Below are 15,429 nucleotides of genomic sequence, written 5' to 3'. Positions count from 1 at the left end.
GGAGGATCGAGAGGAGTGATGGAATAGGATCTTTGACACCTGTCACTTCCACTCTGCTGCACCTTGCTCCCCCCGCCACACATAAGGACTTTTTTTTATGTCGCAGCTCAGCATGTTATCATGAGTGGGCACAAGGCCTGAGAAATCCAATTACTACCACTGTGTCAGACCCCTGCCATCATTCTCATGTATGCTACAGTCGTGTTCCTCAAATCAGAAAAGATGTGCCTATTAGTTCCTTCTCTTTTCTTCACTTCGGGCTCCCACCTCCGTCCCAGTGTTTGTCTTTGATACGACCTGCAGCTTTTCTCGTGGACTGACTCGCTGCTGACAGTACTCTGTAGAGCGTATGGCGCGGAGCACTGCGTGGTGGGTGGCTAATGCTATGAACACCGGTTGTTTCTGTGTGATATTAAGTGGCATCACGGCGCAGAACCTTCACCGGTGAATAATGGAGAACCTGGGAGAGAAGCGGCACAAGCAGAATGTCCTTTGTGACGGAGAAATAGAAAGTGTTGAGAAGGTCACCCTCTTGCTTTTTTACGGCACCTAATGCATCTCCAGCTGTGTTTTCCTTACGTCTTTTATTCGCTGCTTATCCCCGAGTGGCGCTGTCAATCCGGTTAAGTGGAGAACAGGGACGCTGTCTTTTCAAAGCGCGGCGGTGTCGCAGGACGGCCCACGTCATTCATATTGTAAATATTTTCCTCACGCTGAAATCCCACCGATGCCGCTCTCACCTTCTTATATCGTGTCCTACTTCCAGAGGTTGTTAAAGCGGGTGATGAAAAATGGACAAGTGTACTTCCTCCTCTTTCTTGAAAGGCAAGCGAAAGCGCACAGTCCTGGCTGACGTAAAGTGAACACGACTCGGTGAGAAGCCATATGACATTAATAATGGAGCGCCACTCTTTTAAAACACAGCCGAAAATCACAGTGAGAGTGAGAAATCCTAAGAAGCCCAGATGTTGGGGCCTCAACACCCTGACAGGCAGTCAGTGTGTTTATGCAATACATTTTTCAAATTCATTTCATCATCTCGGTTAGCTTTTTTTTTTTTACATCTTGGATGTAAGAATGTGATTTTCAAGCGGCATGTGTTGGAGCAACTTTTAATTTATTACTGACTTCTTGTTTACTAAGGAGAAGTTCAGAGACACACAGTTTTTCATCACTTGGTGTCATACATATCGCCTTGGCATTTGCACTTTATGTCTTCCCCCATGCCCATAAGATATTCTAAAACCCTTGTAAATTTTATTAAGGGGGTTCACTGCAGTGGCGACACACCTATGGATTCACTTTGGGAATATCTATCGGTCAGGATGTGGCAAAATGACCAAGATTCATCAGACACCAAGGCGGTAATTTCCCCTCAGTCAGTCCATCTCGCTGCTGTCCCCGAGTCGCCTCATCCTCTCCGTGGAAAGGTTTTCATCCATCCCTCCAACCCCATTCACAGATGTAATTGAAGAGACTGTTTCTGTCCCCCTTGCTCCTCCCAGACTCCAGGGTTTAGGAGCAAATTAGCTCGCTAGCGCGGTCAAGCTTAAACACAGGAATACTGCATTTGTTCCAGTGTATTTAAAGACGTCTTCTGCCAACGCGTTGTAGGGGCAATGAGCCAAGCTGACAGAGGCAGCCAGGCAGGCGGCCTGGCTGGCTGGGATTAGCAGTGTGGGCAGGTCTATATCCAGGACACCAGCGGCCTGTTGTGCTAAATCTTGTGACTTCATTGTACTGTCATTCTGGACCTGGAGCGCCTGAACACGAGTCAATTTGAATCCCGTCAGTACAATTTGGATGCGGAGAATTGACAGGGGTGGCATTTGCCGTGGCGTTATATTGAAATGATCTAATCGCAGCACTCCGTGACACTTGAGCTACGGCTTCGATCCAAATGCAAAGCTGAAGTTCACTGATGTCGTGTCAAATTGCGTGTGATTCAGTCGTTTCGGGTTCATTTATTTAAGCTTCCGTACGGAACGTTTCGTACCCGCGTCTCAAACTTGGCGCATTCCGTGTATGAAAACTCATATTTCTGGAATGAAATGGCACATGCCTCTAGGCACTGTTTTATTTGTGTGCAATATTAAATCATTATTATCTATTACCTGTTACGTCTGAGTCTGGACATTGATGGAAAGGGCTCTGAAGGTTAAGAAGTCAATAGTCTAACAAGGAGCCGCTACTGTACACTGACTGCATTTCGGCGTCATTTCCAAATGGCAAAGCAGAAACACGCGGTGTTTTTATAAGTGCGGAACATCCAATAATAGAATGTGTGTATTAATAAACAATGCAGTAAAACAAATGACTATTATCACTCGTTTGAGATCAGTCACATTAAAATGATTCATCCCTCTCTCGCCGCAGTTTCTCATTTTAAGTGGATGTGTAATAAATTATGTGTACGGTTTCGCTCAAGTTACAGTTTCATTTTTTTTTTTACTTTAATTGCATTCTTATTCGTCTTGTATCTTATCACATTTTAATAAAATAACCATCCTTTTAACACACTTCTTACCCACATTTCCTCTGATGAAATTCATCACCAAATTACACCCTTGACTAGTTTCACTTGGAAAATAAATGTGGCCACATAATTATCTAATTTACCATCAGAAACTTAATAAGCAGCCTTTTTTTTTTTTTATTGCTGTAACATCTATATACTTTATTTTCTTTTATCACTGTCATACATATTACGAGTTTGCCGTGTTTATGTATGTGCAGCCCACACCTGAACAAAACTTGTTCTGTAGTTTTTCTCGCTGCTGCTGCTGCTGCTGCTGCTGCTATAGTTTGCCCTGGAAATCTCTTTGCAACCTCATTTTATTTTTTCCTGTTGAGCCACATGCAGCCTCAGACTATAGAATCCCTGCTTATAGATTTAAACACCCACCTGCTCGTGTAATGTATGCACATTTATGAAAAACCTACAGATCACACAAGATCGAACCGTTGTTCCTTTCTGCCAAACGTAAATCAGTTGCACAAGATCAACTGTGAAGGGCTCAGCTGATGAACCTTGGATGTGAAAGCTCCTGTTCTTATGATGAACTTAGGTGAGAGAGAATTTAGTTTTTTTTGCTATCATGATGACCAGCTTGCATCATTTCCACTTTTTCAAGCAGTCCACTGGCTGCTGGTCCTGCTTTTTAAGACGGTACAATATGATGACATCAACAAAAAGCTATTCTCTGCTGTTAAACAGATGTTGTTTGCACCAGTTTAGAAGAAAGTGCATTTTTTTTTTGGTCAAAACCAGTTTGGAAGTTCATCCTTTATGCCAGGACCTGCTATGGAATGCACTGGGTGGGTTGAGTGAGTAAGCAGTGTGGGAGGAAACAGTGCCAGAGTGGAAGTAAATATCTCAGAAATGGGTGTGAACTGGGTGTGAACTGTTGTTCGCATTCAAAAAAGAACTGCCGTTTTATCATTATGTCAAAATTGAGTTAACTTACCTTTTTTTTTTTTTAGCTTTATTAGCTTTGGGAGGATTCTGACAAAGCTGGTACAGGTTGCGCTGTGTCAGGCCGACGGTGTTGTATGAATTACACAGTGAATTTGTCCCTGATGGACCGACTGGGTACTAATTCTGAGAAATGGAACCAATACCAGAATAATGCCTGGCTTCACCAGCCGTATGACAGCGCTAACAAGGCTGCCCAGTGGGTCTAATTTCCTCAGCAATTAATATTTGACTGGAAGTGCAGAAGGAATTCTGGTCAGATAGGAAGAAATTAGAGCTTGGGATTTTTTGACTGAAGGATTTATTTAATTACACCAATATATATGTGAGGCAGTCGTGCTGATGAGATGAAAGAGGAGGACAGGCGGAGGAGAAGCAGAAACGATGGGCTTGAGTGTGGGGGAGCTGCGAGGGATGAATCTGGCTGTTTCGGGGGGAGCTTGATGTGACTTAACCAGATGCTGTTGGGAGAAGGCGAGGCCTCAGTGCTGGGTAGAAAATGATAGCTTGCGTGGTGCAGTAAGGGTGCCCCTCTACTGTTTGTAAAAACAAGACCATCACACTCCATCTTGCTGCTCCCGCAGGAGCCAGGCCTCCAGGCTGATTTATAGCCCATGGACCGAATTGGCTGGCTGGGATGACAACAGTGCCTTGACTCTCCTTGGTGAGGAGTGCAGGAAGCTGTTGGCCAGGCCTCGGCCTCAGCTGGGCCGCAGAGCTGTCCTCTGTAATAGTTACGGCAGACTAGAGGTTAAGCTTCATCCCCAGCATTAGGATCGGGGCCACGGGGAGTCCTTTTTAGGTCTCGAGCTTCAACCTGGACTCCACCAAGCAGCCACTCACACTTGCAATGTATTGCTTCAGTTGCCATATTTTGTTATATATATATATATATATATATATATATATATATATATATATATATATATATATATATACACATATACATATACACACATACATATATATATATATATATATATATATGTATATATATACATATATGTATGTATATATATGTATATATGTATGTATATATATATATATATGTATATATATACATATATGTATGTATATGTATATATGTATGTATATATGTATATATATACATATATGTGTATATATGTATACATATATATATAAATATATGTGTGTATATTTATATATATATGTATGTATATGTATATATGTATGTATATATATATATATGTATATATACATATATATATCTCGTTCCCCTCCCTTCTGATACTTCCATTAGCTTCTGCATCACAGGCTCCATCAAGACTCTGTAGTAACAATTTAAATTTAATCAATCTTTGCCATGTGACTGCCAGGATGGAAAATTAATATGGAGAGCAATTAGAAAACAGCCATCTCACTGTCATAGATACACTGGAATACCAAGATGAGAGCAGAGAGGAGGACGTGATGTTTTAGCAACAGACGAGGACCACTCAGACACGTTTGTCCTCAATCAGGGTCGCCGGGGTGGCGACCACATTTATCCATCTCTATGTAGACCGACTTATTTTGGTCTGTGTGTTCGGCCTCTCAGACAGAATTGAAAAGAGAGCACGACGGCAAGAGTTGCCGTTGGATATTTCAATCACCAGGGCAGAATAATTGTGTTTTCAGACTGCTGATATGCTTTTATTACATTGTTTTGTTGAAAGGGTTTATCAGAGTATATCGGAGACACAGAGACAAACAGGAAAGCCAAGGAAAATCAAAGCGGATGCGTGAAGTCTATACAGACATAAATAAAGCATATCTTGATTTAAATGGCTGTAAATGAATTTTGCTCCCACCAACAACAGCGTTCGCCGTGATGTCTTCTTCAAGCCGTCTCTGAGTGTCTGCTCGCTGGTATCTTTTTCCCCGTGACAAGAAGAATCAGGACATTTAATGTTAAAAAAAAACAAAAAACAAATGTCAGCATAGGCGGAGGAAATACAAAAAGTAGTTTAAGCCAAAAGTGGCAGACATTCCTTGTAGACTGATTTGTCATGTCATCCTATCGCTGGTCCAAATTCTTCTACGGTCGGTTCATCGCGCTGTAAAAACTGATTGAATTGTGTCATAACTGCCTTTACTGGCTCCACTTCAACCTACGAATACGGAATGAAAAGTCCGTTTTTCTTGTGGCGGTTTTCACTAATTTTACAGCGTTCATGTCAGTCGTTTTGACCCTGAGGTCGTGTACATCATATTTAGAGGGGAAAGGAGTCTGTTTACAAAGTCAATGTAATAGTGAAATAGGATGCAAAATCGCTGGCATGAGCCGAGGGCAGATTGAGCACATGCCTTCCGTTTCGTGTCGGCGGGTTTTTGGTCTTTTGCTGATTTCTCTTGCAACATTGGCAACAGGCAAATAGCCGCCCGCAGCTGTATGACATCTAGCGATCTTCATTTGCGGCTCATAACCGGTAAATGGAGCCATGAACATGTCAGGTTGTGCGATCCTCGTGTTGAAGGTGGAGATCTGTCTGCTGTAACTTGAAGTTAAGATGACTTCACCTGATTGAGCGAAGCAGACAATTGAAGAAGATTGAACCGGCTGCTGGCAGCCTGGAGATGTGAGATAAAACGGCAGGGGATTTAAAGGCTTTTCTCCTTTTGATGTAAAGTGATTCCACTCCAGGAATATACAAATGGACAAACATGGGCAGACTTTAAGTGTTATTTCCCGATGGCATGTACAAATCCTTAGTACTGCTATAGTTTTTAAGACTTTTTAAGTAGCATATATCTGATGTGTTGCTTCCACTGTCCTTAGACTGGTTCATGGTTAATTCTGCAAGAAAAATGTTCCTGGTGCTTTAATTAGTGTGATTGGCAAGCTTATTTTCCTGATGACTTTGAATGCACATTCACATTAGGGGGTTCCTTAATAGTATTTCATTGTGCAGTCGTTGACTTCCAAACCTAGCTGGTGCCATAAAAAGCCATTCATTCATCTCCTACCATTACAGTTTGCTCTCCTTATGTGGAAATGGGGGAGATTGTGTTTTGTTAGAGGTCCATGGCCTTTTTTTTTTTTTTAATTTAAATTTTGCCTCCTCCATTTTGGTGGGTCTTTTAGAGCAACATCTGCGCTTTATGAAGCAGTGAGTAGAGGCAGGATGTACGAGTGTTAATGACACTTGGCTTTCATAACAATGTCATTTACAACCCAGTTGCTCTTTCACAGACCCCTAAAGGAAAGGATAAAAAGGCATTCACTGCGTACGCACGCACTGCTAAGCAGATAGCACGCGACTTGTGTATATTTCTTTGTGCCTGGAGGCATTTCATGCCTTTAGAAATTGCTTCGGGCCATAGAGAAAAGCCAAAGTATTTAGAGGAAATGACATTCATTACCGGGATGATTGTAAATCTTTAATCAGTGGAGGAAAAAGGATCTACTTTGTCAAACATGTCAACGGATTTTGGAAGCAATAGCAGATTAAATCCTGAGCTAAAGCTGCCGGTCCTGTGTTTAAGTGCAAGTTTGAAAATGACTGTTGCCACCGTCACATCACCTACATCCTTTCACTGCAAGCAAGCACCACAATATAAGTAATGTATAGCTGGACTATACATGACTACTGTGACTAAAGCGTAGTGAATTTGAACAATCTTTTTTTTAAAAAAAAGGGCATATAAGGTGGTTACAGATGTTGAAAACATCCATTACATAGGATTAAAAAGGAACATGGGATTTAAAAAATACCGTCGCAGTGGACAATATAATCTAGTGTGTGGGCATGTTTTCCCCTCACTCTGCATTATGTGCCCGGTACCTGGTAAAGGTTTCCTGTTGTGATGACATTATTACACTCTGATTGGATCCCACTCTGTTCAAACAAAACCCCCCATTTGCGTTGCCTTTTGTCTCCGTGATTGCCGCCAGTACAGTCCCAAGGACCAATCAGCGTTCATGCAAATGGTCCACGAGTGAACTCATAGAAGAGACATTCATTCCGCTCGCCGTAGCTTTTCAGCCGGAACTGATTTTTAAACTGTGTCGGGATTTTTACATAATATATGCTGTAGTATGAGTACAGTGGATAATAGTATGTAATGGTATTTCACAATGCTAATACTGTCACCCTGAAGAAAGACTGTGGGATATTAACTTGCGTTATTAGAGTTATTTTTATTCAAATTCTTTTACCTTCTAAGGAATCAAGGTGTCTGCGTCTGCTTGGGCATTCTTGTCCTTATATTCTTCCGCAACTCCACTTCCCATCCCCACAGTCCACGATAACCTGTGCTCATCCGTTCATTTAGTCACTCTGTTATGTGTCAAACTCATCACATCACTCTCTATGAGATTACGGCTCTGGCATATCTGGTCTCGAAAAGCCTGGCTCAAATCTTTAAATATCGATCCCCAGGGCCCGAGCTGAGGTGCCTCGTGTGAGTGCAGGAAAGAGGAGAGAGAGAGAAAAAACAGATCATTAGTGATTTTAATTAGGTGATCTGTCAAGCCGAGATTGCCAGATGTAAGCGTATGCATTTGGGTTGACGGTAATCTTTCTCACATTCCTTTCTTGTCACCTTGGGCCTGTGGAACGGGATGGGGATGGGGGGACTCAAATATGTCATTGCCAAATCATTTTCCAACCTGATTTGAAAGATTTCCAGCACCGGTACTTTTTGCAATCAAAATAAGTATCACAAACAGCAATGCAGTGTTTTAGCTTAGTAATTAAGCTGATTTTGGACATTTATTGAACTCTGGAGGCGGTCGGGGGCTGCACAAACAGATTCTTCTGCCAGCTCCCAAGTACAATCTCCTGTTAATGTCCAAGTGAACTCGCGTGCAAAACGCAGCAGGAGAATCTCCACAGTGTCTGAGAGAGGGTTCTGCTTCCTGTGTGCTGCAGCCAGGTGCCTCCCCCCTCGCCAGGACCCTTCAGAGATCCTTCTGCTGTTAGGGAGTGCATTTCTCCCAGACGTTGTCCTGCTGTGTTTGTCATATGTGAACAGCGACCACCGGAGAATGCCCGGACGCAAATCCCAAAAAAATATGACTCATATCTAAAAAAAAAAAAAAGGCTTAATTTTGTCGTGAATGTCCTCCGTTCCCGCTAACACATCGGAGTGCCTAAGGGGACCATAACACAGAATTGGACAAATCTTTTTTAACTCCAGTTTTAAACATCATTACGTATTTATGGCTCGAGCTCGACAGCAGAAACCGAAAGTGAGAAAGAACCAGGAAAAACAACACGGTGACTTGTCTGGTGTGTCTCTCTGAGATATTTGATATTCACACTGTTTAAACCTGCCTTACATCCATTGTTACTACAGAAAACCCAATCATATGGGAGCTGCAAACGGACATTTGATTTAACAACGCATAATTGAATTGCCATATTAGAATTTCCCCATATATCCAGCTTTACATGAGGAAGCCTCAAGAGTAGCAGTAAAGTTAAGTGGATACAGGAGTGCAATACAAGTGAAAGGAAGTGATTTGGAGATGTTTGGCTGTTTTGATTTAAAAACGTGGATTTGCTAGATTGAAATCAGAGGCCTTGTGGGGGAATTACTGTGAAATCTGTTTTCAAATGAGTGTAAAAACTGAAAATAAAGCTGCTTTTACAGATGGAGCTAACAATCATGTTTTCTCTCCCACACACACAGATCCCAGTGAGGGCTTTCACTGCCAGGATGAGTGTCGCATCCTCGGCCACTCAGATCGCTGTTGGATGCCTCGTGTCCCAGCGCGGGCCAAGTCACCCGAGCACGGCCGGAATGTCATCGCTCTGTCTATCGAGGCCACCACAGTGGACGTGCCCCACTACGAGGATGGCACCACCAAGAGGACTTTTGCCACCTTCGGCAAGGACGGGCCTGAGGATGTTGAACGGGGAGAAATAAAAGGAAAGCGGACTCAGGAGTCTCAGGTGTGTAGCCCCAAGGCAAACGGAGGGGCTGTCCGTGAAGCCGGCAACGGGCGCGAGGCGGCCAGCCCCATCACTTCCCCTGTGCACCTGAAGAGCCCAGTGGCGAAGCCGTCGTCTGCCTACAACACGCTGAAATGCCGCGACGCGGAGCGAATCGCCAACCACAGCTTGCTGCGGCAACCGGAGGGGAAGGACAGTGAACCGGCGGTCAGGGAGATCAACACGCTTCTCCACGACGGCAGAGACAAGGAATCCCCCAGCAGCAAGCGCCTGAAGGACATTGTGCTTTAGCCAGCTCCTCGCTGACGGCCAACATCATACACACATACCGTGTAAAACTCACATATATATACCCCGCAATAGCTGTGTGTACACAGACGAAAGTCAGGTCGTGGAAGTAGAGAGACACACCCATTTGCAGTATACAATATTCAGAAACCAGCCTGGGCTGGAGACGAGGAACTGTCGTATACTGCAGCTAGTTGTGTGCTCAAGCCGAGGTAGTGGATGTGGCTTTGTTGTAGTCGCGGTACTTTTCTCCTTGTTTGCGTTTTGTTCCATTTTCTTTCTATCAGTCTGCAACGAGTGGACAGGCAGGTTACTGTTGACCGCATGGACATTGCCCGTGGAGCTCTCCAGCTCCGAAGCAGGATACTACGTTTTGGACACCTGGGGTGCCAAACTCCGAAGTACAGTTATGCCTTTGAACTACTTTTGTATCACAAACTGATGTTTGCCTTCTTTGGTTTTTGCAGTTTGTTCTAGCTGCCAAAATCGTTCTTTGTTCCTTTGTATAGTGAGCTCCGTCGGTGTGTAATACGCAACAACACAAATACACAGGATTCAGCTAAAAATGTTTTTCGGGCGCATTCAGAAGAGGGGAAGCGAGGCCTTTCAGTTGCATTTGCCCACCCCCCCCCCGCCCCTCTCTCTGTGACTATAAAAAGAGGATGCTTTCTTTCTCTCTCTCCGTATCCCTGAGGATATCCTAGTGTCATCAGACTGTGAGATCTTTACAGTATTTATATTTTAGCGGAGGACGGAGCTAAATGAACTCTCACAATCTGCCCAGCTGCTCTGAACACTGGAAGTGGGACAGACATCCTTGTGTTCAAATTGAGTCGTATGAAAAGAAGACTTAAGCGATTTTTGAAATCTCCTGTGCCCAACCTTGATTGTAGCCCATGGAGCACAAATTAGAACGTTGTGCTCCGGTCTTGTACTTTTTTGACTTTTGATTATGGGGCTAGGATAGAAGGGATCGTCACTCATGTCTTGCTATGTGAAACTCTGTATAGGGTTTACTATTATCATTTTTAATAACCTGTTGTTATGTGACAATCCCTTTAATGTTTTGTTTCAAGAGGAAAAAAAACAAATAAACATTGGTGTTCAACTGAAGCTACAGTAGCGTTTGTTACACAAACACAAAAATAAAAAAACATATATGCCAAAATATATTTTATAAATAATTTAAAAATGTATAATGAGAATATTTAATGCTGTGTAGTTATTTTATGAGTAAGTTATACTTGAAATTAACTTGCTTTTGTTCATTTGTCTTTTGCTTTTATATTGAACCTGATTTTTTTTTTTCATTTTCAAAATGAACTTGGATTTTTTTTTTTTTTGTTTGTTTGTTTATTGTGTGACCCCTGGCAAACGTTGACTTGCAGTCTACCTTGTTGTAAAGAGTTTCTTATTGGTCAGTTCTTGTGCCATCGAGTTTCTGTGTGGGCTAATAGAAAATGTAAAAAAAAAAAGACAAAAAAAAATTATCAAACAAACAAAACAAAAAAAAAAAAAAACGACAACAAAAAAGCGATTTCAGCACCAACATTAGTGTGTCAGTTCAACGAGCTTAGAGTGAGATAGCAAAAGAAACCAAAAAAGGTGCAAAGAGAACCTTGAGACTGCCGGATGTTGCTTAAACGTAGTATTTAAAGAGGTGAAAGAACGACTCCTAGTGCTCTTCAAGCAAGTAAACAGGGTTCCATCTATCTTGTCTAATGAGTCAGCTTTCCCGATTGGGCCCAATCAAGTTTAAAAACGAGACTTTTTCAGCTTCAACCGAGGACATTTGGATGTTTAGTATAGCTTTGGTCAGCACTGCTGTCACCTTTCCGTCATCTGTGCTTACTTGATCTCAAAGATAAGGTTAAGAGCAGACTGGTATAAAGAAGGCTCTCCCCGTCAATGGGCGTCACACGACAGACCCCGGTGTATATGCGTGCAGATGAACTAAGGTCCTGGAAGAACCGTGTTGCACATCAGCAATGTGGTTTTCTGTTGCTTTTGCAGTGAACTGTGTACAATGTCGAAAACCATAGAAAATGGACAAATTGCATACAACAAACTAGATCTTGTAGCTGAATGTTTCGCTGGTCTCACCCATGGCTTCTGGCAACATGAAAATCGGAATAATCACTGAATGTATACAGCAGCTTATAATTAAACTATTAAATGTTCTCTGCTCTGTTTCCTTGTCTTTACTTAGTCAATTGTGGAGGTTGAAATTAAAGTTCATTCCTCTCCGTTCTATGTGTTAAGTCTGTCTTGTATAAAGATCCTGTAACAAATATTCACAAAGTAACAGGTTGTGACAAAGGTTGAAAACTCCAGGGCAACATTTGAGTCCGAATTGGCAGAAACTGAATTAATTTGAATGTAACCCAGTCATAACATTGTTGTTTCTCTCTGCACAACAGACATGGACACATGATATGCATGTTTTTAGAGATTTTAGATTATTGCAAGCTAGTAAATTGTTTTTAATCTGGAAAATAAATGGCTATAGCCTTAGAATCAGGCCCAGGGCCATTTTTTTTATTTATTTTTTTACATGTCCTTGTGCCACACATGTTTTTTTCTCCGCTGTCACTGTAAACACATAAATTCAAATTAAGGCCTGAAATGTCCAAACATAAACGTCAGCTCTAAGTAAGCAGAGGGTGAGCAATTCCACCGAGGCACATTCATTAAATCCAATATGATATTAACAAGAACTGTTCTTGAAAATAGTGTGTTAACACGTGGAGTGATGTCTATTCAATTTGTCATAATGTGATGGAAATGAGCAGTTTGAATTGAGGCCTGGCTTCAACTCTGCATTAATATTCCATGCATTTATTGTTGCTCTTTCGCATTATTTCCAAAGCAGGCCTCTGGGAAACCTTCCAGCATGGAGCTGAGAGTAAACTACTGTCCATCTCCCGTGCGAGTGCTCCCGTCTTTTGCTAGACACTGAAAAATACAAAATACAGACAGTGATCGGTACCATGGAGCCTGTCAGTGAGACTCGCATACAGGTATATGGATGGTGGTTAATGTGGTTTCACAGCCAGCAGTGTGATGTCATTACAATACCTGATCCCACTTGAAATATTGATGTTTCAGTCCACTTTGAGTGGAAGGTACTAAAAGCTGTGAAATAGGTTGAAAGGCAAGACAGAGCCCCGGTTCTTTCCCTGCTGGTCTACAACCATTTTTCATGACATTTTCACTTAATAACGGCTCCAATTTCCAACGCCCCCACATATATATGTACAGGAGATTTTTTCTTGAGTAGGTTTGTATGGATTGATGAAGAGAGGCAGAGGATTGACGTAGAACAGGATACATTCCCGCGTTGAAGACAGAGCAATGATAAGAAGAAAAAAGAAAAAAAAAAACAGCTGCCACACAGTTACCCTCTATGATAAGAAAAGGAGGTTGGCTTCATTTCTATAATTAATTTGCCATTCCCTCTTTACCCTCTGGTGGAGCCAACATGAAAGCTGGTCTGAAAGCTCACTTGCTAACACATCCATTAGTCTATAAGGAGGATCTTCTTTCTTCCAGCTAAGTTCATTTCTCTTGGGCAATATCACGATTCTAGCGCTGCCCCACCCATATGAATAACTCATGCCCTTTCACTGTTAAGACCCCTGGGTCTCCCTAACAAATTTGCCTGAACTGATGCTACAGTCCTTCCTTCATCTGAAGGAAGGGCAAAGCAAGCATTTAAAACAAACAGCCCCATTATCGTTAACCTGAAAAACTGATTCAGTGGTGGAATATTTTTTTTGTTTCTCTTCCAAAGCTATTTTTGACAAGTACAGCTGTAGTGCATTAAAAATGAACAAATGTCCGCGGCATTCAATCAAATGAATTCACACAGCGCTGATTAAGCCTAACAGCCCCACACAACTCTCTCTGTGAACATCTCTCCCTCTCCCTCGCTGCACACAGAGTGATTTCACAGTCGTTTTTTTTAATCACAATCACGAGTTTGGGTTCTCGTGAAGGTGATTGTTCCATTTTGAAAATGTCAAAATGTAAATCACTGCCTGCAAAAAACACAACGCAGCTGATGCTGTTGACTGCAGCATGCGGCTCCAAGTTTCCTGGATGAAGTCGAGACAAGTAAGTGTCAAAACTGGCTCAGAAGACTTGACGGAAAATAACCTTTTACAAGAGAGATGCCGGCAACTAACATTTATTTTAACTTCAAAGAGGATGTGTGTGCGTGTGTGCGTGCGTGTGTGTGTGAGTGTGAGTTGGATGCAAAACTAAGAATAAACAGGTGAGCTGCAGGGTGAAAGGTAAGAGAGAGAGAGCAGGGCTTTAAAGGCATAGCCCCGCCTCCTCCGAGACGGCACACACCAGAGAGCCATGAGCTTGATGAGCATGTCTGTGTACACAAAAAGAGAGAGAGCGAGTTAAAAGACTGATACTCCACATATTACTTGGAAGAAGAAAGAAAAATGCAATGTCTGGCAGGAGGTAAGAGCCGTGTGTGTTGTATTTGTTACCTCTGTAGGACCTTCTCAGGACCAGGAGATCTCATGGGGCCCAAAACCTGATCCTAATGAGGCAGAACAAGTAAGGTTTTAGGGTTCAGATTTGAGGTTATGTAGTGTGTAGTTCGAGAACAAGGACCTTTCTGCATTGAGTCATGAGTACATTAGTCTTCTGCAGGTTCTCCGGCTTCCTCCCACAGTCCAAATCATACATTTAGGTGAATTGGACCAATTGGACACTCTAAAATGCCCATAGGTATGTGTGTGTGGTTGTTTGTCTATGTATGAGGCCCTGCGATTGACTGCGGCGTACTGTCCAGGGTGTGACCCCACATATCGCCCTATGTCAGCTGAGATTGGCACAGCTCCCCCAGTGACCCTCATATGGAGGGTAAAGTGGTATAAGATGGACGGTTATGGTTAAAGGAATACTTCACCGATTTGCATTTAGCTTTGTATTACTAGAATAAGGATAGTATTTTTGAAGAAATTGTGCTTCCCAATCTCAGTTTCCCTATTCCCTGAGTGGGTCTAAAAAGTGTGGAATTAGCGCCGCAGTTCTAAGGCTCAGACCAAGGCTCGGACCAAGTGTCACTGGTGGGCACGTAACACAAAAAAAGAATGAAGATATTTCTCCACTCAGGGGAGGTTGGGAAGCACAATGTTTCAAAAATACTTGTATTACTAAAATACTTGTATTACTATTCTAGTAATACAAAAGCTAAATGCAAATCGGTGAAGTATTCCTTTAAGGTTAGGGATAATGCTCAGTTCAGGCTGTGTGTGAGAGAGAGAGAAGCCACAATTTACAAAAAAGCTTCAAACAACATTTTCCAGCTTGAGCAACATCCTGTGGGCCAAACCACACTTACCCTATGTGTATCACCCCCAAATGTTTAATTACTCCTGATTCAAGATAGTCATGGAGAACACTCTTCATTACAGCATGATATACACCAAAGGTTACTGGGACACGCGTCCTATCAGTGTTTCAATTATCATTTTTTGCAAAACGGTAAGGGGGAATCGGGAGAACAATTAGAATGATTTGCATGTGACACAGATGTGCATTGGGAAAGAGCAGAAGGACCCCCACACCCTTGCATTCCTTCAATGGAGAATAGTTCACTGCCTGTTCCTTTGAGTGAGACACTCTCAACCCCCAATCAGGCGCACTGATCTTTGTCGCTCCAGTGACCTCATTCTATCAAAAGGGCCTGCAGCTGCTCCTGCCTCATTATGACCAAAGTACTCCACTGACTAACCAACCTAA

General features: G+C 42.4%; 1 protein-coding gene across 7 annotated transcripts in view; it reads left to right on the top strand.

Annotated features, from left to right (window-relative positions):
- pcdh19 (protocadherin 19) overlaps positions 1-10,771 on the top strand; it is a 49,943-nt gene extending 39,172 nt beyond the window's left edge. For all 7 annotated transcript variants that reach the window (XM_044039801.1, XM_044039798.1, XM_044039797.1 and 4 more), the window contains one exon: positions 9,113-10,771. In XM_044039801.1, the coding sequence (XP_043895736.1) occupies positions 9,113-9,666 (554 nt within the window). In that variant the 3' untranslated portion in view covers positions 9,667-10,771. The remainder of the gene's footprint in view (positions 1-9,112) is intronic.
- The last annotated feature ends 4,658 nt before the right edge of the window (positions 10,772-15,429 follow it).

This window comes from Solea senegalensis, linkage group LG12 (assembly GCF_019176455.1).
Source record: "Solea senegalensis isolate Sse05_10M linkage group LG12, IFAPA_SoseM_1, whole genome shotgun sequence".
NCBI classification, from domain to species: Eukaryota; Metazoa; Chordata; class Actinopteri; order Pleuronectiformes; family Soleidae; genus Solea; species Solea senegalensis.
This window is presented reverse-complemented; position numbering and strand designations above follow the sequence as displayed.